General features: G+C 41.9%; 1 protein-coding gene across 1 annotated transcript; it reads right to left on the bottom strand.

Moving 5' to 3' along the window:
• Positions 1 to 6,378: 6,378 nt before the first annotated feature.
• On the bottom strand, positions 6,379 to 25,971 carry CHP1 (calcineurin like EF-hand protein 1). Its single transcript, XM_054400206.1, has 7 exons — positions 25,815 to 25,971; positions 21,074 to 21,146; positions 13,645 to 13,725; positions 12,289 to 12,416; positions 11,310 to 11,371; positions 9,557 to 9,679; positions 6,379 to 8,285 (listed from the first exon to the last, which is right to left on the bottom strand). The coding sequence occupies exons 1-7, from the start codon at positions 25,879 to 25,881 to the stop codon at positions 8,232 to 8,234; spliced, it is 588 nt and encodes a 195-aa protein (XP_054256181.1). The 5' UTR covers positions 25,882 to 25,971; the 3' UTR covers positions 6,379 to 8,231.
• Positions 25,972 to 26,215: the final 244 nt, after the last annotated feature.

The following is a 26,215-nucleotide window of genomic DNA, read 5'->3' on the forward strand; positions in this document are numbered from 1 at the left end:
TCTCATCACACAGAATTTGCATTATTAAAAGCTCCCAGCAATCTCACCAGAGAACTACTAGCTTCCACACTCCTGCACAACACAGCATTTCCACAAGCAGCAGGGACCTGCACATGCAGGGAGTACACAGGCAGCAGATACTCCCTAGCCCTGTATTTCAGGACAGTTACACCATTCTCACACTGTCAGTTCTGACCCTTTCTACCCAAGTGCTCCCTCAAGAACCTGCCAAGCGCTATGTGACTTTGAGAGACCGAGGAACCAACAGCAAATGATTCACTAAACCAATTTCTGCTAAAACTTTTTTCACTATTATTTTAAAGTTTCGACCCATTGCCTTTTTCTCCCCCCTCCCTTCCTTCTACAGTAACTAAAGGTTAGTTTCCATGAACTTTAAATCTCACATTCAGATAGACAACTTCTTGGATACAGGCAAATAACATTAGGAATTTCAAAGCCAAAAAGACATGGAAGAAATAGCTCACAAATAAATTTACCAGCAAAACTGCAGTGTTCATCTTTCATACAGATCAACATGCCCTGTTACCAACACATCAATGGGGGGAAAAAAAAGGCATTCTGACATAATCAACACACTGTAATTGGAAACTACACTTAAACCAATCTTGTGCAGCTATGCTACCAAGTTTCACCCCAACACTCACACTCGGGTTTAAGGTAATCAGTATTTATTACATTGGTCAGCAAAAACTGAGATCCAACAGATCTGGTTTTCAAAAACACTACCTTTCTCTCTCACACACACACACAGATTCAAATGCTCCAGGAGATAAGCAGAAATAACAGGGACATAGAAGATGATTCTTCTTCTCTACAGCCCAAGAAGAATGTGAGGCAGGAAGGATCTAGAAATAGTTTTATGCAGAAAGACCAAGACAGAAAAACTTGAAAGTTAAAGGTCCACGTGAAGATAACAGAAAGCAAAATTAGCATTACAGATGTCCACAAAGGTCTTTCCAGTGGCTTTAAATGCATCAAATTTAACCTTGAAAGCTGACAATGGCAAAAATTTAAATCATAAACACAGAAGAGTAGTGTGACTGGAGAAACAAAGGGGGTGTCTGAGTATGGAGGCACCAAAAGGAACACAGAGCAGGAATACTTTTAAAATGGCTTGTGTTAACAGTGCTCAGGTTAGCACTGGAGATAAACACTGATAAACCACTGAGTGGGACAGTGTAGAAACACAGACCACTGTCACTTCCAAAAGGACACACAAAGGCCTATCTGACACCTAGAATGGCTGCCTACCTAGGTAGAGGCCAGAAGACATAAGGACCTGTCAGCTGATCTCTACAAAGGACCCTGGAGTTTGTATCTAGACACCACCAAATGAAGAGCCAGACTTAAACATCCCTGATATAGTGCTTGGCTGCTGGACAGACATCTTGGGCACTGCACACATTCTGCCACCCATGAGATTGTGAGCCAGAGTGTTTTGTTTCACTTTGTATTTTAATTAAAAACACCTTCCTCTCCTATGAGGTTTCCAATGGATATCAGCTACACTTAGTAGAAGGTTGTAACAGCACTTCCTGCAGCAGCAGAGAAAACAGGAACAACTGTTTTACAAGTGAGCTTTCTCTTCCACTACACACACCCCACAGTGATGTGCTGCTCCAACACTGCTCAGGCAAAGAAACATCCCTTCCTTGGCATCCCATTTTAGAGAAATCCTCTTTCACATCACCTCCAGCACATCAGCTCTGGTTTCAAACACTGCTCATTTTTCTAGTTTTTAAAAATGAACGTAGGAGGTGTTCAAGAGATACTCCTGAAGAGATATCAGGCTCTTCACAGATCTGGTCTGAAGTGTTAGCCCTACTTCGCTGGCTATTTTTGACATTCCTGGATGACAGGTCACCACTGTATGGTGCATGGCCTGTTTGTGCAGATCTTCACACTGCAGACTCGCAGCACTGTGCCCAGGACGGTAAAGCAGTGCAGAGAACTGATTTGACACATATCAGGGTAAAAGAAAACTTGGATTTTATTTCTACTTTTCAGGTATTACTTCTCGCAGCTCTTGTGCGTTCAAAGCAATGAAGACTACATATTAATCCAGATGAAGTTACTTACTGCTAAAATAGTGTACAGCTTCACGTGAAAGAAAGCTGATAGCTCATTATTCTCTTAATGAGAATGTAAAGCAGAGTTATCTTTATATGCAATATGCCAAAGGCAAATCCCCTGGCATATTTTAACAGTTCATACACAGACATGCATAAGTAGGAATATTAATCATCAGCAGCACACTGTGCCTTAATGTGATGCTGCTCATAAGCTGCTATTCCTGTTACTACGTGAATAATACAGCACATGAAACCGGTACAATTGTTGCTTAGGAATATTTTTTTCTCATAAGAAGCTACTGCTTTCAAAACTAGTTGTGACAAGCACACTTCATCGTATTTCTTTTGAGCTACTTCACCGGTTACAAACTACTTCATTATTAGATCACGTAAGATAAGATGCCACAAGATCTAAAGCTTTGTTTCTCATTTAACCACTTCAATTCTTTTCTGTTACCCGACACACAGGTTGAAAATGCAGTCACTTAGAATCAATCCTATGACCAACTCAAGATTTAAAAACTGTTATTAAATCTAGAACAAAAGGAACCTCATGCTGGTGACAGGAATCCTTTTGCTTTGTGAAAGTAATCATTTTGCTCTCAGTAAGAAAATCCCTCCCCTTTTTTTAATTTAAACAAAGTACCTTTCTATACTATAAAATACCTCTAATAATCTTGAAAAACCCAGGGCACTGCACGTTATTAAGATGGAAAGGCACGTTTTTAGTAATAGCATCACATTTCACTATGTTCAAACTCCTTTTCACCTTATTATCAACAACTCCATAAATTCATAAGGCTGTGATCAATTCCGCTACAATTGCTTCACTCTCCATAAACTTGTAGATTTACTTGTGCGTTCTGGTTTTGTCAATTGCCTTGGAAGCCATCCCCTTTGTGCACTCGTGTGTCAGTGTGACATAAAGAAAAGGATGCAACTGCTCAGATCAGCAAAATCCCTCTAGCTCTCAGATTTCACGAATACCAAGGCTAACAGAAGAGCAGCTACAGTCAGTGCTGTGTTTGTAGCCGGAGATGAAAAGGCTAATTTCGGATGATACATTTCGGTTTCTCCTCTCCACACAAGCTGGCAGCTGCAGCTGTTCGCCGACCGCACGTCCTCGGCGGTTCCCAACTCGGCGGCAGGGCATTGCTGTGCAGGGCACAGGCTCTGCCTCTCAGCCATCTGCCGCAGCCCGCTCCCGCTGCCCGCCCGCTCCCGCCCGAGCCGCGGCACACCCTCGCCCCTACCTCCCAAGTTGTTCGGACTTTCCGGTGCGGCGGGCAGGTTGAACCGGCCCGGCTGCCACCCCCTCACCTTCAGCGTCCGCGGCGGGCGACGGCTGTCACCCACGGACTCGGAGACATTCCAGCCACGCAGTCAGGGACATTGGGGGACATTTCGAGGCCGCGCAACCGGGTGAAACGGACGAATGGCCACCCCGTCACTCTCGTCCACCCAACCCCGACTCGCTCCGCGCCTTAGGAAGCGGCGGGCGCGAACATGCCCGGGCCCAACCCAATCACGGAGCAGGACGGGAAGGCGGGTACGCGGGCGCCCGGGCCCAACCCAATCGCGGATTGGGGCACCAGGCACCGGGCCGGGTGCGGTCCCGCGCTGGAGGCCGTTGTTCCCCGCCGCACTCACCTGAGCGCGGCCGAAGCCGCGGGGCCGCGGCCGGCCCCGGCCTCTCCCCCTCTTCCTCTCTATTCCGCCATCTTCCCCTCCTTACCGCGGCCAGCCGGCGCGGGGCTCGCAGCGCCCAGAGACGCCAGACCCGCCCCTTCAGCCTATTGGGTGCTGCACCTATGCATCAACCGTCCAGTTCTGACAATGATTGGTCAGCATTGCCGTCCATCGAGGAGGCTGGCCTCCCGCCTCGAAGGTTTTCCCTTCTGATTGGCCGCGGGGAGGGCAGACGCCCGGGAAAGGATTGGCTCAAACCGCGCAAGCAGGGCTGGCCTGGGCCGAATCCTCCAGTGACCTCGACAAGCTTTTAAAGGAGACGCTCACGAAGCGTAAAGGCGGTGGGAACGACAGCCCCGTGCCACCCGAGGGCGCCCAAGGGGCGAAGAACCGCAGTCCGGCGGCCCCTGCCATCCGCCTGTCCCAGGAGAGAAGGGGGCGAAAGGGCAGCGCCGCCAACACCCAGCTGGAGCCACGGGCAGCCGCTCAGGTCCGTGCGGCTGTCGAGGGCGCACCCGGTCATCCCTTCACCCGCAAGCACAGCCGGCTCGGCCAGGCGCTCCTCTGAGAGCCCCCGGCTGTGACGGCCACTGACATTCTGGGTACTGCAACCGCTCGCCCGTCCTCCATTTCGCCGCGCAGCAGCAGCCATCCCACCACAGCCGACGCCTGCCCGCCCCCGGGCTGCAAGTGCGAAATCCCGGCTGCAACAGCACGGCCGCCGGCCTGGGCCGCGGTTCTTAAGTGATCGTGACTGCCGTCAATGACTGCCTTTATTCATTCTGCCAGTTTTTGTGTCATCTGCCAAAATTACGGGTCCGGTATTTTTTGTTGTTGCTGGGTTTTGGTTGTTGTTGGTTTTTTTCCCTTTTAGCAGTGGCAATTTTACACTTCAAGCTGACGGGTGAATGCATTGAACAGTGTGAAGAGGAGTACTTACCCATTCAGAAAACGCGAAGAGAAACACCCCCATCTAAACTGTGATTCATCACAGACAGCTACTACAAGCCCTTTCATCTGAAATCTTAATCCATTTAACGCACACTTTTCTACTATGTGGTGTTTTAATGCAGACCATCACCTTAAATCAAACGCTTCTGCCAACTTAAATATTATATCCATGAATTCTGTACCAAAGTTGTAGCTTCAAAAGACCTGAAAGCAGACTTTTAAAGCAATTTTCCACTTTAAGGTTATGGAAATTTTCACTCCTGTTCTTCACAAGTCAAATTAAGTATTCAGAGTCTTGTCTCTTACCCAGATTTGCTGCCAAGCTAATGGGCCTACAGCTATTTCAACCAGCTCATCTGCCACCTTTCAGTATTGATCAGCTATCAAACATACTTCTGTAGTCTTCCTAATACTCCCACCACTTCAGAAAACTAACTCTAACCATAGATTTCTGTAGCAAACCATTCAGGGATTCTCACCAAACTTGAGAGCAGCTTTGAAAGGAAGACTTTTAATTTCCTGTTCAGCAGTAGACTGGAAAAGGGTAGTCTGTACTTAAATACCTGTCCCTTGTAATGCCTTTTTTTTTTTTCCCAAAAAGATGAAAATAATAGGTAGCTCTTTGACCTGATAATCTTCTTTCTCTTCCAGACAAACATGCAAAGATGACCCTTCTTTCCAAGAAGGACTAAAATCGTTTCTACAAGTGAGCAAATATGCTCAAATACTACTTTTGTGGAAATTTGCTTACCCCCATACAACTCAGCTCTGAACAATTTTAAATTTAGCATGGATTTAAGGTATCAGCTCTGTAAAACTCCCCTACTGCCTACAACCTTTTAAGTTACACAATAAACGAGATTTTAGAACACTTGTTTAGATACTCAGTGGCCCCCATGGGATTTATGCAGCTAACAGCAAAGTTAGGTTCTGATAGCCAAGTGTTTTTGCTTATTGCTGGAAGGTTAGTTGGGCTTTGTTTTGGTTGTGGGTTTTTTTGGCAGTGTGCCCATAAGAATATTCATGTTCACCTTAGCACATTAGCAAAAATACCTGATGGCTAAAGCAGGGGCTCACAAGGACAGATCACAGAATCAACAAGGTTGGAAAAGACCTCAAGGATCATCAAAGTCCAACCTGCCACCCAAGAACTCATGACTACTAAACCATGTCACTGAGTGCCATGTCCAATCCCCTCTTGAACACCTCCAGGGATGGTGACTCCACCACCTCCCTGGGCAGCACATTCCAATGTCTAACAACTATCCGTGGAGAACTTTCTCCTCACCTCGAGCCTAAACCTCCCCTGGTGCAGCTTGAGATGTCACAAGCAGGCTCTGGCATTCTAGGCTCTTCAGTTTGAAGAGTCTAGAACACTATGGGGAGGTGTAAAGCTCACACTGCTAGGGGATAAGTGCAGTATTAAGAGCATGCATCCTCCTCTGAGTCTCATGTGTTGCACTAGTTTCCTCTAAGAGCAGAACAAAGGATTGTTGACACTCTGGAAATAAGCTCAACTTTAAGAAATTGATCTCCAAGGCCTGCTAGCACCCTTCTGCTGATATTTAACTTTTCCAGTCACTAGACACTAGTCAGTACCATACAACAATAATTTTGGAGGTTGGGGTTGTGTTTGGGGGTTTTTTATGCAGTGGAAGGTTTATTTATGGATTGATAAATACAATATCCAGTCTCACTGGGACAATAAGGCACAACTGTAGGTTACAACTACATAGCCAGAAGAGAGCAATACCTACTTTAGAGCAAATAATAAAGCCTGGCAACCACCTCCCCCCTCCCCCTTCAATCTGTTAATATTGTTTCATTCCTATTTGACGTGACAGTGTCAAAAACTGTAATGGTTTTCTCAGAGTAAATGCTTTTAATTTATATTTCTTTCCGGAACTGTGCTGCACTCTGCAAAACAGTGAAGTGCAACATTTCACTTTGCAATTCCTTAATTTAAAACAAATTGAAAATCCTTCGGAGACTTGCATGTTTAAGTTAGGATTAAAGAACTGAGAAGGAAAAAAAAAAAAAAAAGGAAATGCACATTTGAGAGGAGTTTGAGACTGGTAAGTATTTATAGAAATGTTAACACATGACACAGAAGCAGTTATAACACCGATTCGTCAATTAAGAAGCTCCCAAGGCTTTTAGGTTTTATTGGTCAGAACTCCCAGGCTATAGAATGCTCCAGCTGAGCTAGATGAGATTACCAATCTAGCCACAGAAAATTATACTACTATTGAACCTGTAATAATATTCTCTCACGAATTTATCAGCATTATATTAATCATCTTACACTTGCAAAGAGATTTGTATAGAAGTATATTCTGAAATATTAAGGATAAATACATATTTCCCCGAATTATATTCTTATGCCACAAATTTCATAAATACAGCTACCACTCTCAACACAAACCTAATAGACCAGAAATTCCATGCTGGAAAATGTAAATAATTGGTGATTATCCAGGCCACTAGGATTAAAAAAAAAAAAGTTAAAAAAAATCAGTACTCTGTTTCATGGCACTGGGGGCAGTGACAGAACTACAAATCCAGATTTTGGCATGACTGGTTTTCTTGCATTATGTACACTGGTAAACAAGTTTATACTTTCAGAGGCAAAACCATCCTGATGAGGAGGGATCCTAGAGCAAAGCAACCTGGAGAGGGCACTTGATAGTCCACTAACTAGCAAGCCCACAAGCTATTCAAAGGAACAAAACAAGTTTCTGCATCTGTTACTGGAACAGTTTAAATTTCTTAGTGCAGAATTCCTATTCCTTTTGAGGATACCACAGCCTGTCTTCACCACAGATGAGAATCTATTGTCCCTGTGAATTCATCCCACCACAAATAAAATCTATTCACAGTACGCTGAAGTACTCTAGGTTATCATCATGCATTCAGTGCTAGTTGTACAATGAAGCCATGGAAATTGAGAAGTCCAAGTAGAAGGCAGATTTGGAAGCAATGAAGAAATAAAATCTGCATATAAAGAGCCAAATGGGGACAAAAAAAGGCAGCTGTCATGTAGTGTTACTACTGGAAGCAGAAGTGAATCATTATCACTGCACCTAGTACTTGAGTAGATGCTTGTCTCCACAATGTTTCAGAGGGCACTTCTGTGGTGTGTTCCCGTTTTCCCATTCTCAGATTCAGAGCTCAGAAGAATCAGTTTGTAGATTAAACAGCAGTACATAAGGAGAGACATTTTGGCTGAAACCGTAGTGCAAGAAGAGACAAGGGAGAAAGGGTAAAAAAATGGGAGGAAATCACTATTTTTGTTTAAAATGCTCCTTTCCAAGTTGTAGGGCAGCCATTTCCCTTTGTTCCTGATGCACAGGGAATGTTCACATTGGTAGAACAAATCAGGTAGGGGTTGGAGATGTATTATTCACCAGTAGCAATGCTCTGGGGCAACGTGCTAAGGAGAAAATGAAGTTCTATTCATTACGTAGTAGGGGTAGAAACGAAAAGGTTCTCCATCCATCAGTGAAGAAATCGAATGCTCATTTTCTGCTCTACATCCACCTTCTCCAAAACCTGCAATACAATTCAGAAACAGCCACTTAAGTTACTGTACATACTTCTACAAGGTTTCTTACTCTAGTATAGAGGAAATGGGCAGGAACATGAGATGTCTTCAATTTGGCAGGCCACTCTTTCATCTAGAGGCTGCTATTTTTCCTTCTGGACTAAGGTCCTTCCAGGGTAAGAAACTTCAGCCATTAAAGCTGGAGAAAGGCTGTCAACCAAAATGTAACTAATGCAATTTCAGTTTGTCAACAGCCCAGAAAGGCTTGAATTTCCAAAATTAGATTGTGTGGGAATGCATGGGCAGGAAAGAGAAGGGAGAACAGAGAAAAGGAAGTGGCATGAGCAGTCATTAAAAAGCTAAAAATCAAGACCACAGCAGTACCAACAGATTAAAACTAGGGTGGCAACTTCATTCACTGAACTGCTGTTAAGCCTGAGGGACAAAGACACTGATCTGCTCTAGGCTGTTTCACACAGTAGACCTCAGTGTTCAAAGGCATGAGTAATTTAAGTTTGAATTCAGAGATCTCTGAAAGCCTTTCGGTTGAACTCACTCAACTCCTAGCTGGCCCTGCCTTAAGCAGATCAGGTTGCTCAGAGTCTTCCTTGTCTAGTTATGTTTTATATATCTCCAAGGAAAGAGGTTCTACACCTTCAGCAACTATGATCACATTCTTGGTTAAGAGTTCTTCCTGCTAGCTAACCAGTATTTCCCCTGTTACATCTTTTCTGTTGCCTATTGTCCTGTCTTTGTCCACCTCCAAGATCCAGTTTGGTTCCTCTTGTCAGGCAGTTGAAATTGTTCTGCTGTAGGACAACTTTATCCATGGACTCTATAATGGATCCTTACTATTACCTATTTCTGACTAACAAAAGATGTAATTCAAAAGGAGCTAGGAGCTCTGATGGTAGCTGTGTTGCTGACTACAAGTGAAAACTGATGAGCACGATTATAGCAGAATCACTCTGTTGTAACCATGCCAGTCAGGCTACGAGTATAGGAAAAAAGTGGTTGCAAAAGAGAAGTGAAAACTGTGCAGTATGTTCAGTGCTGTACCTTATGTAAGACTATAAGGAAACATGGACTAATTATTAGTACTCTGACAGCATTAAAAAAAGTCCTGCTAAAGAAGGGAAGAGCTGGCAGAAGGCTTGCTTTGCCCAAATGCAGGCAAGACTATTTAAGTGACCTCCTCTCAGTTTCCATTTACATTGAAGTCTGAATGACTTGCCCATCACTGAGCAATTTCGAGTCATTAAGAATCTAGTTTACCAACCTTCACAAACTCTGCAAAGGAGATGGCACTGTCTCCATCTTGGTCAGCTTCCTGGATTGTCCTGTCAGCAATGCTGCCCAGCTGCTCATCTGAAATGTTTACACCAACCATCATCCGTAATACCTGTTACACACACAAAGTCCTCAGAAGATTATTTTTTCAAATGAGAAAGTTACAATTATTGGCATAGGAACAGAAGTCATCTTAGTGTTGTTTTTCTCATGTATACTGTCAAAACAACAATACAAGAACATGGAAGTCAGGCAGACTTCTGTTTGTCCTTTGTATATCAAGGCTTTCAGGAAGGACAGTTTCCTTTGTAGCCACCTTTGACAAAGAATCCTGCATTTTCATTAGGTGGCAGGAAGAGGCAGAAGCATGAGAAAGCTTTTGGAATTAGGAATGAGTAGGTTTTGTTCCAATGCCTTTGTTTTTTGGCTGTTTTTCCCTACAAAACACCATCCTGGTTTTGGCTGGGATAGAGCTAATTTTTCTTCTTAGTAGCCAGAGGTGTGCTGTGTTTTGGATTCAGAGTGGGAATTGGTATGAGAAGAATGTTGATAATATACTGATGTTTTCAGTTGTTGCTAGGAAATCAAGGACTTCAGAACTTCCCATGTCTTGCCAGTGTGCAGGTGCACCAGAAGGTGTGAGTGAGCACAGTCAGAGCAACAAACTAAAACTGGCCAAGGCAATATTCGATATCATACAACATCATGCTTAGTATATAGATATGGGGAAGCTGGGAGCTTCCAGGACTGCAGTTTCAGGATTTTCTGTGCTCCAGGATCGCTAGCCAGGAACAGGCTGGGCATTGGTAAGAAACTGAATCATGTACTGCTCATTTGCTTATTCTATTATTATTTCTACAATTATCATTATTAGTTTATTTCCATCATTATATTGTTTTTACCTCAACCTACAAAACTCCTTACCGCTATCTCTCCAATTTTACCCCTGTGCTCCCCAGGGCACGGTAAGTGAGCAGCTGTGTGGTGTTTGGCTGCCAGCCAGATTCAAACCATGACAAAAAGACACTACATCTGAGTATCTGCTGGCAGAGATAGCTGCCTGCAGGGATCTTGGAGATATATATATATATATATAGATAGATAGATAGATATAGTCGAATGGCAACTGCTGTTAGTCTTTACAGTTGGTAAAGCAGTTTCTGTGCAGATAGGAGAGGGCAGTTTCAGTCAAAAGGAAATCCTTGTCCTACATCAGGAACCACAAATTGCCATGTCTGCTTCCCAGGATTAGTAATATATAATTACACCCAGCTCAAGCCTAGTTTCATATATATGCAGCACTGATGAACTTGGATTACCTTGGCTGCAATTTCAGGAGGTTTTTATGGGGTGCACAGCGGATCAGGCAAACAATCTAATCCACATGAAGGACTATCCTTGTGAAGTCCTGTTAGAAGCACATTTGAAAGTTACAGAATGTAGTTCTTAAAAGGCTTAGTGTATTTGTTGGATATTTGGGTGTCATTTCCATCAGAATCTGCTTAGTGTAACACTGGTTTTAAAGATGAATTGTGCACTCCCAGTCTGACAGAACATCCTAGGCTACCAAAGGAGATTAAAGTCTCCTATCTAAAGCTTTAAACCACAGATAAGCAATTAGCCACCAAATTCCTTCAGGAGTTCTTTTGAGAAAACTTAAACTCCACTCTTTATTTCAAATGGGTGTGAGGTCACAGAGTAGGTCATGATGGAGTCCTTCAAAGCAGCCCTGTGCTATTTACCTGAAGAAGCTCATCCCTGGAAATCTTGTCATCTTTATCCAGATCATATAACCGAAAAGCAACTACAGGGAAAAACAGGAGTCATTTAAATCAAGTGCTATTATTTTTCTTCATAACAATATACTTAACTAAAAAACCCAGCACTAAGAAGTCATAAATTATTTTGTGATAATTAACTTGATTTTATGGTAATTTAGAATTTTAGTGTTCAGTTCCATAAAGTGTTATTAGCACATACAGGAATAACATTATTGCCAAGAAGTGGAAAAAATAATTAAAAGAAAAAAAAAATCTTACTTAAGCACTCAGTATAAGCTTGTTCAGAACCACTCTGCTTGTAGAGTTATTTCTCCAAAGCCTCAAGCCATGGAAATACAATTACCCCAGGATACATTCAATCCTTTAACTTCAGTGCCAGGCATTTTCACATTACCAATCATTCTCTTAGCCTATACTCAGGATGAGATATGACAGAAATTTTAAGTGCTCTAATGACTGTTGCCAACTTTGATTAACAAGCAAGAGCATTCAGCTCATATCCTGTAGGCAGATGGCCAAATAGTCAAGAGAGTACTCAGCCAAAGGTGAGAAAAAAGCACTGTGTTATATGGAAGACTGGAGGAAACAGCAGAAAAAAACACATTCATATATGGACTGAAAAATTCTGTATCTGAAACTCTGGATGCAAACCACTTTGAAACACTTCTGTTATGAGATGGTTGGAAAAGCATATATTACCAAAGATTTAACCAATTCCAAATTCCAATACACGAATGGGCCAGTTGTTGACATTCTGAACAGGTAAGCTTGCAAGTTAATTATAAAACAAATCAGGTAGTTAGAGGATATCATTGCACAGAAGACCCAAAGCCCCTTCATTGCCTTCTCAGAAAAAAACAAACAAAAGAACCCCACCACAAACCAACCAAGAAAAACAACTTAAAACAATTGCTTCTATGGGAAGGTTCACATTTCTTACAGTGGAGCTTGTTACTTCGGCTGTTCAATGGTTCTGGACCGTTCTGGTCTTTGCTCTTTTCGTTGTCTTCTATGGGTCGGAAGTGGGCCAGCGTCCTCATGAATCCACGGAAATTCACCTGGTCCTCTCTGCATAAGTATTTCAGCAGGTCAGTTTTAGCATAGCTTATATGGATTATTTCAGTAAAGGGTATGAATATAATGTCTAAACTATTAATACCATGCAGACTCTTCCACTCCTTCCTCCCTCCCCAGGGTTTGGCTGCCTGTGTTCAAACCCAGCTCTGATACAGTGCAGCGGCAATGTGGGATCTTGCAGTTGTGAAGTATGGTGTGTTAAAAAGAAGCTGTGAAGAACTCCCCACTCCTTGCCTGCAAGGTCTATTTGAGCTCAAGCTCAAGCTCCATAGCCCTTGCCCGAGCTATCCTGCAGCTGTGCCTGAATCTGGCAATGCTCCTTGCTGATCTGGACCCTGATTCCCTGTCAGCTTGTCTGGCAACCATTGGACTGTTGGCTGAGGTAACAGTCACTGGACCTGCTTTGCTTTTCTGCAGGTGCTGTGCCCTTCATCCTCAAGTACATTGTCCCTGCCAGCTTTGCTGTCACCCTTGCCTCCTGCTTGTGGGGCAGCTCCCTGACAAATAGGTCTTTTCTCAAGAATTTGTAGGAACCAGCTATATAAAGACTCCAGTTTCCTACTCAGGAAACCCTGCCTGGTATCAGATGACACTATAGATTAGACAACCTGATCTTCAATCAGCAATGACAAATGTGTTCAGGAACAGCAGCAAATTCCACAGAACAATCTAGAAAGTTACAATGAAGAGAAACAGTACTGCAAATCAGGTCATCTCTTCGGATTTACATCAGAAATGCCACAAGCTATGTCTTAAATGGGATCAACAATTAAACATGAAAAGCAAATCTAATAAAAGGTACACTTAGAGGGTAAAACGTGAAAAACAAGACTGAATTACTTAACTGCAACATTAGTCAGCATAAAATAGTGCTGCTACAAGTTTGCTTTAAGAACTAAAGGAAGTCAAGGACATGTAGGGACTTTTGAAGTGTTTAGCAGCACAGCAAAAAGAGTAGAAAATTGTGACATGAAGCCTGAGTTTGTCAGTGAATAAAGCACGACACAACACTTGAAGGTTGTGAAGTATTTCTCATGACAGGATGAAAATATGCTGAGGAAACAATTGTACCCACCCACATTTCATGACAAGTCAAAGGCATTCAGTTATTTGAATATTCAGATTCTGTGCTTTATTTGTCAGCACTTCACTCATATTAGAAGTTCTAAGGAACTACAAATTTTGTGCCTGCTTACAAATTCAGTCTGTAGGAACTCACCCTTCTGGAAAGAAAGCATTGATAATTCTGTCTCCCAGTGGATTGATGGCAAGCTCTGGAATCCGCTGGAAGTCTTCACGGCTAGGTAAAACAAGAGCACAAGAAGTCTGCATAAAGTTTAAGTCAGAAAAGTTGCTTACAAAGAATTCACAGTAAAACATCTGTTGGGTTCTTATTTCTGTGGCAAGACACTTGGTATTTTTTTCAAGTGTAACTCTTTAAATCACATTTTCTCTATGACTAATGGCACAAAAAGAAGCAAAAAACAACATCAAGCCTGTATTACATTACAGGCTAATAATGTTAATTTCTCATATTAACAGCACTTCTCAGATGCTAGCACTGTGCTAAAACCTTCCTGTAATGATGACAGCCAGTTTGCAGCTTAAGGAAAGAAAAGCTTCTGAAATGGCTTAGAAGATAAACAGCTTTAAAAAGGAAATGAACTTTTAAAAATCATTATTTTGGTAGTAAATCGTTTGGGTTGGCAAGATTTTTCCAAAGTATCCCATTTCAGATTCTAAGACAATACTACATTCCTCCAAACACTCCAGAAGTGATCTGCATATTCCAATAGAAATTCTTGTTTAATGCAACAACTTTCTCATTCCAAATGCCAGATTTCATGTTATTTCAGCTTCAATCAAGCAACACCTTTTTTTAAAGTAGTAAATTTAGACTTCAACAGAGGCCTGTACACCAGATGTACCTTCACCACTACCATGAAAATCCTCACTGCTCTTGGCAGCCATTCTCCTTTCTGCTCAGAATTATGTGTACACAGCAAAGTGTAAGCATAGCTGTGCTCTCACATTGTTACAGCTTTTTCTGATCTGGCAGACATCATGAGCCGTACTGATGCACACACACTTTAGATCAGTATGACAGGAACACAGGGTTCACTCTTATTAGAGTTGTGCTCATAATTCTTCCAACCTAATAGAACATTGATGATAGGATAGTAAAATAGTCTGGGTGAATACTTTGGTCACTACATTTGGTTTGGTCTTTGGGGTTCCCCCCACCATGCCCCTACAACTGGTCACAGCAATTTATGACTTAGTACAAGATGTACTCCACAATCAAAGTTTTAAATCAAAGATAGCAGCAATGGGGTAAGGCCATAAAAAAAAAAAAAAAAATCTGTCTGGATGCCCAGTCTCCAGAAATATTGGCAATTCTCAAGTCAAACATGGTCCTGCTGATTTTGAAGTTTAGGTCAAAGTCTCAAACTTGGTCATTAAGCATTTGCTATGTTTGCAACCTCTGCTTACCAAACAAATCAGCAACAGGGTTTGATTCACGATGTCATTACACCAGGAACACAGCAGAGTAAAGCAAAGATTTTGAGATTAAGCATGCTGGCCTTCCAGAATAGTGTGATCTTAAGGGCAGAGGAAAAAAGGAACTACCTAACCTTGTTACTAACCGAGTCTGGCCAAGGCACAGAAGCAAGACGTTCTAGTTTTAAATGCGTTCCGAAGCACTCCCCACACCCAGTCACACCATCACACTGTTAAGAGTCCCCATTGTAATACATCTGCTACAACATGGTTAAGCTGTTTGACCTTCTGCTGGAATGACCTGACCATGTTTTTAAGCTATCCCAGCAAGCTTCTGCTCTGACCAGGTCTGAATTATTTTTAACAGGCCACATTAGCATCTGTAAAACATGATCAGCTTGTTACCAGACCCTTCAGGACTGCTTCATTTTAAGCCATAGCTGAAGGGCAAAGTATGCATTAATGATTCAGGCAGGAGAAGCAGTGATGTGGAAAACCTATGTCCTAGTAACAAAATTTTAACAACAGGACTTCAGTGTCAATGCTAACATTTACAAGCTAGAAGTAGCAAATGTCCTCTCTTCCATTTAGAGCAAAATCCTTATGCTTCAGAACTTACTTGCATATCACTGCTTCTTAGCATTGAGCCTCAAATTACACTTGGCATTTCAGCCTCCATTTGTTCTTTCTAACAGATTAACAATTAACCAAAAATAACTCCCCAGGTTTCAAATCCATTTGTTCTGCCATTATCAGGATCGCATATTTTCGCAATTAAGAGCACATCACTGAGTGTTATAATTGAAATAGCTGCAGCTGCCATAAGAGAAGTAAATGAATGCATGATACAAGTTATTCCCCACTTTATAAACAAAGGCTTCCTGCAGTCATTAGGGACCAACTTCACCTGGCTGAGGCTGGATCTTACAGGAAATGTGATGCCCTATATTTCTGTGTTCATGTGGCAGGGAAACGAGGCTCTTTTAGCAGCTCTTTCCAGGAACCTGGCTTCTATTAAATCCTTTCTTAAATGTAACATGCAAAGCAGCCTTTAACTGCATGCTATCATTATGCAGGACAACTATTTAATGTATAGTCAGTGCATTCACACTTAAGACATACCTTGCAGTAAGGAATTTGGTGATTCTAAAAAAGGTAAGTATTTCTAAGCATGAGTATACCCCTCAAGGCACACAGCAGATCACTACCATAATAAAGGCAGTTCTGCCTTACCCCAAAGGATAATAAATCTACTAGATCCTTTTTTTTCTTCCATTATTTCTGGTTGTTCATCCTTCTTTTACTTCTAGATAGTAACAGAGTACTGTTCCCTCTAGAGGGTGAGGGGGGCATGGCTACTTAGAGCTGAAGGAAAAGAAAACAACGGAGAGAAAAATTTTATGTGGAAGAGAAGTGGCAGAGAAAAGGAAACACATCCAGAGGATACAGGTAACAAGAAATTACTTGATAAAGGGAATTAGAAGTAATGTGTATCATGCAAGATAGTCAAATAGATTTAACAGGTTACTACTGAAGAGGTTTCATTGCTCCCTTCCCTTGTCAACATCAGCTTTCTCTTTAATCAAGCGTTTTGGTGGTCTCATGTATCTCACCAACTGTGTCAGATTAGTTCTCCATTTTCCTCCTATCCATCCTCCCAATTATTTCTGTTGAATTAGCAACTTGAAACAGTTGAAACAACAAAAAACACCAAACCAACATCAAAAACAAATGAAAAACAGCTCTGAAACTCCTAACAGCAATAGGTGTTGGGAACCTGGAAAATTGATAGGGAAAGAGGACAGACACTGTCTTTCACAACTCTGTCAGCCATTTCATCTAACTTCATCCTTACACATGCTCTACACAAATTTTAGAAGTCATTTAACTATCAGGAGTAATTGGGTTACAAACATTAGGCCAAGGGGTAACACTAACAGTAAATGTGCTATTTAGATGAGCAAGGGGGCATGAAAGGAGGACTGATGTGAAGAAATCACGGTCAAGAGTGAAAGCATCAACTTCTCTAGCACCCTATCATCCTCCAGCTCAAACCTCTACCTTGCCTGTAACATGTTTCAGATAAAGCTAAATAATATATGTATATATGTAAATTTTGCATTTTCTTAAACAAAGGTAAAGAATTCCATGTTCACCTTTTACATTATACTTTGAAATCTTGCACTATCAGTTTGAACTAATAAGAACAAGCCTGACACCTTTCCAGACTAAGATGACCCTGTTCTTTGGCAAAGATGAACAAGACAGTCCGGCTAGCTCTTGCTACCCTTCTCTCTGGGTCAGAGGCTTCCTGAATTTCCCCAGGAGATATTATCTCGTGAATAGCTTCCAGGAGCATAAGATATACACAAACAGCTCAGCCTGTCTATTCTCCTCATGTATCAGCTTTCAGAGTACTTGCCTTTCCTTCTCACACTCACCAGGCCATACCAGTACAGTGAAAAGCACTTCTGAAGTACTTAACCTGACAGTTCCCCAGCACAGCAGAAACTACCATAAACAGGAGGCTCCACTCAAAAGCAGCAGTTTTGACAAGTATTTGCTTTTTATAGCTCTATAGTGTCTGTCTAGAGCACTTTATAGCAGATACATTTTGGAGCAGATGCATTCTTGTGTGCTGTACACTTCAGTACCAGCTCAGGAGTCATGCAAGCAAGCACAGACTCATCCCAGTATACACTTCAATTTCCTCATCTGGGAAATCAGAGTGTTAAAGAAAACATATACGCTGGTTTCCTCCTGACATGTAGTTAGGATGTAGGCAGAACAAGTGTTTCAGATGTCTCAATTCAGATGTAGCTATGGACATTCAGGGCTATCAACCTTTTGTTCTGGCAACTCAGTATGTCACAATATTGAAATAAAAGGTGAAAAAAGAATTTTTGAACAGCTTTGTCCTGGATTTTACAACACAGTTTTATTCAGGTGGTGCAAGTTGGAGGGAGCTTACTCATTTTGTCTAGAAAAAGTGAAGCTAAAGGAAAAAAAAAATACCATTCTTATATACTACAAGACCTTAATAGTTAATAAGTAACCATGGCTGTAGTTATTTAGAGCAGTGAAAGCTAAACCAAGGCATTTGAGGTTTTGTCTCCTTTGATACCTTTCTCTTACATTTATATAACTGCAAAGTACCTTGAAAATGCACATGGGTACACTGGCTAGAAACATCTGGCTAGGAAACATTTCAGTTTTGGATTATATTTTCATAATGAACTACCTGTCTTCTCTAACCACCAGAATTAATCATCATCCACCAGATCTTCTGTACAAAGTGTTCTTTACACCTTGCCCATTTTTAATACACAGATAAGGACAACACAGCTTTTCCCCTTCTCAGAAGTGTGGTACACATTTGAAAGCTTATTTCATGCCATAAAGATCTGCCTAGCATTTCTTCTCCTGATCACAGTCCATGAGTGACTTCCATCACGTCTGATTTGTAAGTCAAAGCTGTAAGTCATCTTTATGGAAACAATCATTTCTTGCTCACAGGAAGCAAAAACACAGCATGCCTTGTAGACTGTCTGGAGGTAGTAAGCAAGTGATAACTTCACCTTGTCTCAAAGTAGCAAGTTCTTTGATCAGTATTTCAGAAACCAACATACATGAGCATCCAGGCTGTAGTTCTTACTCTTCCTTCTTTTTCTTCTTCCCCCTCACCCCTCCCAGGAGCTAGTTTTCCATTACTTAAACTTAATGGTCTCAACATGATTGTGGGTGCCAGGGCAGGTTTCAAAACTTCTATGCTACTCTGAGTCAGCCACATTTGGAAGCAGGCTATGCTTAGAGACCAAGACTGCAAGTTAATGGATCACAAAATTTGCACTGTTGCTGGGATTTTCCAGCTTCCCTTCCCCAGTGCCATGTGACAAAAGTCAAACTCCTCCTTATACGTAACACTATGAAACTAAGCATTGTGCAACATTTATTTGTTGCATATATTATTAATTACTCCTCTTACATAAACTGAGTACAATCACTTTGAAGTTTATACAAACTTTATGGAGTCAATAGATAAATTCACAGTTAGAGGGAAAAGTTGAGAAAGAATGTGGTTCAAGTTCTGCTAGACTGGCAGCCATCATCTTTATTCACGAGTGAAGACTAAACCTACATGCAAAGCTTGAAGAAGCTGTTAGTGTTCATCCTTTCCAAATAATTTAATTTTGAGACACAAATAGTATTGGCCTTACCTACAACACCATCAGACAGTCTGTATGTCACAATTGCCAATTAGCCAATGCTACAATTTATATGATACATTGGCTTCAGTGACAGAGTGAGCTTAAGAAGTTCCTGCCTATCCCAAGACAATTGTTTCCACACCCTCAATCCACTTTGTAATCCCTTCAGCTATGCAAGTCTGGATATTTGCAGCACAGGCATAGCCCAAATCATTGGAGTCAGTCAACATAAAAATATCTGGACAAACCAAAAGGGGAGAAAGAGTTTTTAATCAAAAACAAACAAATAAATAAATCAGTAGCCCTGTGTACAGTACAACTCCACAGCTGATTACTGAAACGTTTACAGTCAGCAGTTTGTGGCACCAGAAGGATCTGCGCGTTTCCTTCAGGAAAAGCAAGAGCAGTAAGCCAGCAGTGCTGCCAAAGACAGCGTGCCTTACAACTTGGCAGTTTCCAAGCAGCGATGCTGTTAGCTTGGTTTATAGGTAGGTGTAGCTTTTATAGGTTTATAGTGCACACTATAACCACATTCTGAAAGATCGTGTACAAAACTTCCAGTGATCTTTGAATCTATGTTTATTGGGTTCGGCTCACATGGAATTGCTATGAAAGAAAATTAACTCTAATCCAGACAGATCTCATATACTACAGTTAATAAGGTCCCTTTCTTCTTCCAACTCCTTACTGTCTTCCCTCCAGCTTTCCTGTGCACCCTGGTATATATGAGGCTATGTGGTGAATGGGAAACAAAATGCACCTGAAAACTGATCAGATTAATTTTGGTGTTTTGGCTGGCAAGTTTTCAAAGCTGTAGGTTAGTTCCAAAAGATGAGCCTTGGTACCAGCATCAACACAGAAAAACAACAGACTTTCAGTGGCAGTATGTTCTTAGACCTACTATGTTGGTTGCAAAATTGCACCCCTTGTACAATCATGGACAGCTATGATTTGTCATCTGTTTCCCTACTATCAATGTCATCTGTAGGCAGCATCAAAAGAAGAAAAAGCAGCAATTTAATACAATCAGCATTCCTAATTAGTTCAGTAAATATAAAGCATACCAATACCAACACACAATACAATAACCAGAGTGGGGAAGTCCAGAGAACAAAGACAGGAGGCAGAGACATTTTATCAGGCAATCAATACACCAGAGTTTACCTTTCAGCTGAGAATACTTTTTCCAACAGACTTGGTCCAAAGTGAAGTGTTTTGCAGATGAAGTTTAAGCCTCATCTTTATTTAAGTTGTAAGAAAGTTGTTCACTTCTGGGGTTTGCAAATTGTAGGCAGAAGATGAACACTTTAAAGGCCTTGGAACATCCTGCACTACTTCTTTAAAAAATAAAATGTGCATTTGTTTACCCTCAGTGACTTGGTTCTGACTCTCTTTATTTCTGAGCATACTAATAGACACAGGTGTTTACTGTTCTTACCTTTGCACCTCTTGTTAAAGTGCTTGTAGAGCAAAGTAGTGATAAAAGATACTGGGTATCAGAAACAATTAAGAGCCCCTTCTCCCAGAAATAGAAGTTATTTTTGTTATGAAAGCCAGAATGAATCATTCTTGTAATAATTATTGGAAACAACATACAAATAAAGGTAAGAAATAATCTGAAAATGTGGTTTAATGCTTCTGAACATTTACTTTAAGACCCCAAATACCAAATCTGACCTTTCTTCCATTAGCTGCTACAAACCTTCAGCACTACAGTAAAGACAATTGGTATTTAGAGTACCTCAGTTCAACAATCAGATTTCTCCTGACCTTTCATAAAAGAGAACAAACTTGAATGTTCATGTAGAACATATTCTTTTATACCTACTAACAGCCCGATTCACCATATCATGAAGAGATGCAGGCATCCTGCAGCAGCAAGCCACCAGGACAGATGTGCAGCCATGCCAGGACAGCTGATTTAGTGATGATACCCACCTCAGAGTGCCATTTTCTCCTTTGTCTAGGCTGGTGAAGCGACTGTACAAACGGGTGATTTGACTGTGGGAGACTGAAGGAAAAAAAAGAAAAAGAGAAGAAACACAAATTAGCCTGTCAGCAATTCCTCATTGTAACAGGCCTCATTACATTGAGCTGCTCTGTTGTCAGCAGCTGTATTGAAAAACAAGAGACTACACAAAGCAAGTTACACTGGAAGCACATAGCAATCAGCAGTTCTGGGACTTCATGTGCTGTAAATTGCATCCTAATATTCAAGAATCCACAAATAAGCCTATTCTTCAAAAATCTGTCTAACTGCCTTCTACCCATTTATACTTTTGGCCTCCAACATCCTTTTGTTACCTGATTTGAGTAAATAACAATTCAAATTAAAACAAAACAAAAAACCCACCAACAACATTTGACTCACCATTTCACTGATTCTGTGATTTCCCCTAATTCCTTTATATCTAAAAATAACCTGGACACAGCCTGCACTGAAAATCTTTACATTATTCATTATGCCAAAGACCTCTGCTGCAGCAGATCTTTGTTTTTCAAAGCCCCTTCAGATGAGGTTAACAAATACATGAAATAAGACTGAATTGAATTGTGCTGTTCACTCAGTAAAGAAGTGATTCCTACAATGTTAAACAAGAACTTTGTGTCATTTTCAGATCCAATTGTTTTAAAAGCCTTCACTAGCATATGTACCACGCTCTTGTTCCTTGCTAAAACTTATTTGGGAACAGGTTGCACAGCAGCTATCCAATTTTTTTTTTTAGGTTTGTTCTTTGTTCAGGCTATTTGTTTTGGTTCCACTGTTCCCTCCTTCAGGAAGACTTGCCAGGAACTGGTTGGGTTTCTCTTGGGTTTTTTTCCCCTCTCCTTTTCCTTGTCTCCTTGGTAACTTCCATTCTTTGCATAGGGTTGGGCAATTTGTTCAGTTCCACCTAAGGCAACTTCTCTACCATCAGGCTAGGCAGCTTGCTCAATTTCAAGTTAAGCAACATACACATAGAAAGCAGGGATCACTATTTTAAAGACTGAATTTCTGCAGTGTTTTAGGTATGGTATGCACTAACAGCAACTGGTGATAATAAAAAAAAAGAATAGCCTGGAGATCTGGTAAGAAGCCCTGTACTCCCACTCCTCCATGGAAATAAAGGTGGCAATGAGAATTCTATTCAGCTAGTGTTTAAAAACTCCATTTTTGGACATCTCCATAGCAGTTAACATGTGATAAAGAGTTTGTAGCTACACAAAAAGCCTATCATAGCTGTATGAGAAAGCAGTATGATCTGGGTCCACCACTGTACTCTTTCATCATTTCCTCTTTGATTCTCAACCCTCATGAAGGCTGCGTCACTAAACATTCTTCAGAGCTTTCTCATGTAAAATAAAGATTTTGACATTCCCTGTTGACCATCAGAGAACCATAAACAAGATCTGCAATTTATGACTGCTTTTTAAAAAAATCAAAGGTTAGGTCTTAAGGGTAGCTGAAGCATTTTTACCTATACTGCTATCCCACTAAGGTCTTTCTGAAAATTTAAGTCAAGATCTCTAGAACAGGAGGTGTACACTCCCATTTTACTGCTGTTAAATCATGAGAAGGTTTTGCAGTTAAAACACTGTGAAACACCTGTCTAAAATGCTAGCATAAACTCAAACATATATTTATATATTTAGGAAATATATAAATACTTATCAGAAAAATCTACCACCTGTTACCAGTGAAATATTTTTCTCCTAAGCTCTGAGTATTAGTTTATTAATCCTTCAATAGACTCCTTAAAAGCAGGACCAAAAGGCATGAACCAAATAGCTTGAATACTGTTACATCCCAGTGACTTTCCAAAAGCTTAAGACACAACACACACAAGTAATATTTTGGATCTCTTATCTGTTTCTTACAGTTGTTACTGAAATACAAAAGCAGCTAGGACTACTTGAAGGTTTTTTTTTTTTTCAAACTCACATTTCAAGATGCTTATAGGTGAAGCAATCAATTTCCATATATAACATTTAAGATCTAGGACTGTCAGCTTCAGGCTTAGCATCTGTTCCTGAGAACCTGATGGAGACTTTCTGTCACTAAGTAGAGGTTTTAGTGATTTTGGAGGTTCCAGTTCTTGGAAACAATACCTTTGCAGATTGTTCTAGACTTCAAATGCTAAGAAATCTTTTCCACCACCATATAAAAAATAATAAAGAACTTTAAGCTGAATGTAGATTGTCATTGTATTGCTTTTGACAAGCTATGCTTCAAGTCCTCTAAAAGATATCTTTTTAATCTGCTCAGCCAAAGAACACTGTTTATCATTTATGCGATTATCCATAGCTATTCAAGTCTTGTGCTACACAAAATCGAACAACAGAGAAGTTGTATAATTCCACAGCTGAAGTCAATCAAATTGGTTAAGCGCTCTCAGCATTTCAAAAGTCAAGTCTCACAGGAAGGACGCCAAAAAAAGAATCCTTAGAAGCGCTCACCAGAACATCAGTACAACATGAACACGCAGTACTGCCAAACTGTTTCATGCCGATAAAGTCCCTTTCTCAAACTCTTCAGTAGGTTAAGTATCATCAGCATCAAGTTTCTAGCAAACCGCAGGATACTGTAGTCAGTAACACTAACTTGGCATTCTACCTGCAAACTTCGTTCCAGATAAACCTGGGGGGAGAAGAGGTTCCCACCTTGTACCTTTTTCAAATACTTGCACCTACATGAAAGTGTGTAACAGTGCTGAGAGATAGGTGGATTTTTCTGTCTAACTACTAAAGGCAGAGAAAAATCACACTCATGGACTGTGGTGACAGGCTGGGGCAGAAGGGGAAATTAAAAACATTGATCAAGTCAACAAGACAAACTGTGATGAGTCACAAAAAAGTTTGAGTCAGAAATTAGCAATGTTTAACAGAGTGGTTACAAAATTTAATAGTAAAAACAGAAGTAAACAAAACTTAATAGTAAAAATATAGAAAATATTAACCAAGCTCAGGTCACAAAGCTTAAACATGAAGATCACAACCTTAAGCTACCCACTTTGAAGGTATAAGAAAAATATTTAATGGCTAACTAGAGCCAAGTCTTCCTGTTGCTTATAATGTCCATACAGCCATCTTAATGGTATTTAACTTTCATGCAAGTAAAAGTCTAGGAATAAAGCACTGCTGACAATATATCAAACATTGGCAGAAATAAAAAAGTAAAACCTGTTGGAAGAACATTGCAGGTTTGTAGTTTGGTTTTTAAAGCACCTTTACATGAGGCTACCTTTACTCAATGATCTTTGTGTTTAAAAACAAAACAAAATAAACTAAAAACCACACTAAGTTATTGCTGGAAAAATCAGACTCTGCTATTCTTGTTTATCATAGCCATCCTGTAGAAAGTTCCCTTGCCAGATGGCAAAAGGATCATGGAAACTATGCTTGCTAACTCAGCTGTTCAATATGATAGCCAGAACTATCTTGGGTTTCTTCCATCCCTTCCCTGCAGCCACTCAGCAAAGCAACCTATGATGTTATCACCTCCCCTCCCCAACTCTTCAGGAGGGCACCCTCCATTTGCTGTCACTCAGTATTTGCTAGAATTCTTAGAAAGACACTGTTCTACTGGCCAAATTAACACAGAATTTTATCTTTTCTAAGACACTGTGGAGAACAACTCAACCAGACACTGTAAGGTAAAGTAAGTATATGCTACAGTCCAGCTTGAACAATGCTCTCCCAACTGTTGACTTGTGCAGGAATTTTCCTTTTTTTTTTTTTTTTTTTTTTTTAGTTAACCATATCCAATTTCCAGAAGTTATGATGTTACCACCTTTTGGTTTAGATGCCACTCCGCACTGATTCTGGACACCCTTTTAAGGTGACTTTAGCAATAGCCTATGAAACAAATAACATTTAGAAAAATAAACTGCTATACAACGATAGTTTTTTTAGGGATAAGAACAGCTGTTAGAGAGAACCTCCAGCACCAAAACTAAAAACAGGTAACTCTTCAAAATCCAGCGAGTTATCTGACCAAATGAAATACTGCATACAGCAAAAGCACTGCTTCTCCCCTTTCCCACGCAGATCTCTCAGACACAGTACAACCAATCTTGATCTCAAGCCACAGCAACGGCCCCCACTTAAGATTTACCCCCACAACCTCTGCACAGCTGACAGTTTTCCCTTTCTAGTGCGCCAAGCACACACCAGCCCCTGCAGCTGCCCCTGGAGGACTGAGGCCAGCCCAAGGCGCACCTCAGCTATGAGCAGCTGTATTTACGGCCAGCGGCTGCCGTCAGGAGACCGGCAGAGCACCAAAGGAGACGCCTCGCCCGCGGGTTTCTGCCAGCCCCAGGCTGCGGGCGCCATCCCCCCAGCGCCCCTGCTGCGCGGCGAAAGACAGCGGTCGGGGGACGAACCCAAAGGCGTCTCCTCGGTTTCCGCCGGCCTACAATCCATGTCCGCCTCGGGTCGCCAGAGTCAGCGGCATGCCGGCTCAAGGCCAGCTTGGACCAGGTACCGCCCACCTGGCAACGCCGTGGTCGCGCCGGGCCCCCCCTCACCGGCAAGAGCCGGCCGCCCCAGGCACGGCTCAGCGCGCAGCCGCGGGGTACAGACGGTGGAGCGACCGGCCCAGGCACCTCCCCGCCTTGAGGAGGATGGCACTGTCCCGTTCTGGGCGCCCGGCCCTGCACAGAGCTTCCCAACCCGCCTCTTCTCACACCCCCGCACTCACAGCCCGTCTCCTTCTTGATCTCTTCAATCTCTTCGTCCCGCAGCAGTGTGGATGCCCGGGAACCCATCGCCGCGCCGGGCTTGGGTGGAAAGGCGACACTTCGCGTCGAGGAGAGTCACACAGCCGAACAGCGACAGCTGTATCACAACCACCCCAAACGCGGGCTCCACCACAGCCGCCCAGCTGTACTGAGGCGGAAGGTGAGCCCGCACAGCCTCTTATCACCCCGCCCGCGGCGTCCGGCCCGCTCTGGCCCGGCAAGGCCCGGCCCTCGCCGCCTACCTCACCCCGCCCCTCGGTCGCCCGACAGCCGCTGACAGGCGCACGCGCACAGCGCCACTGGCCACGGCGCAGGCTCAGGCATCTCAGGACGGCAGTGATCGTGGCGGGCTAGGCCGGGT

The sequence above is a fragment of the Indicator indicator genome, chromosome 4 (genome assembly GCF_027791375.1).
Source record: "Indicator indicator isolate 239-I01 chromosome 4, UM_Iind_1.1, whole genome shotgun sequence".
NCBI lineage: Eukaryota > Metazoa > Chordata > Aves > Piciformes > Indicatoridae > Indicator > Indicator indicator.

Excerpts from the sequence above, each read along its gene's own strand:
- CHP1 (XM_054400206.1), bottom strand. The coding sequence starts at position 25,881 with ATGGGTTCCCGGGCATCCACACTGCTGCGGGACGAAGAGATTGAAGAG. Across the intron at positions 13,726-21,073 it reads GGAGAAAATGGCACTCTGAG|CCGTGAAGACTTCCAGCGGA; the intron begins GTGGGTATCATC and ends TGTTTTACCTAG. Across the intron at positions 12,417-13,644 it reads AATGCTTTCTTTCCAGAAGG|AGAGGACCAGGTGAATTTCC; the intron begins GTGAGTTCCTAC and ends ATACTTATGCAG.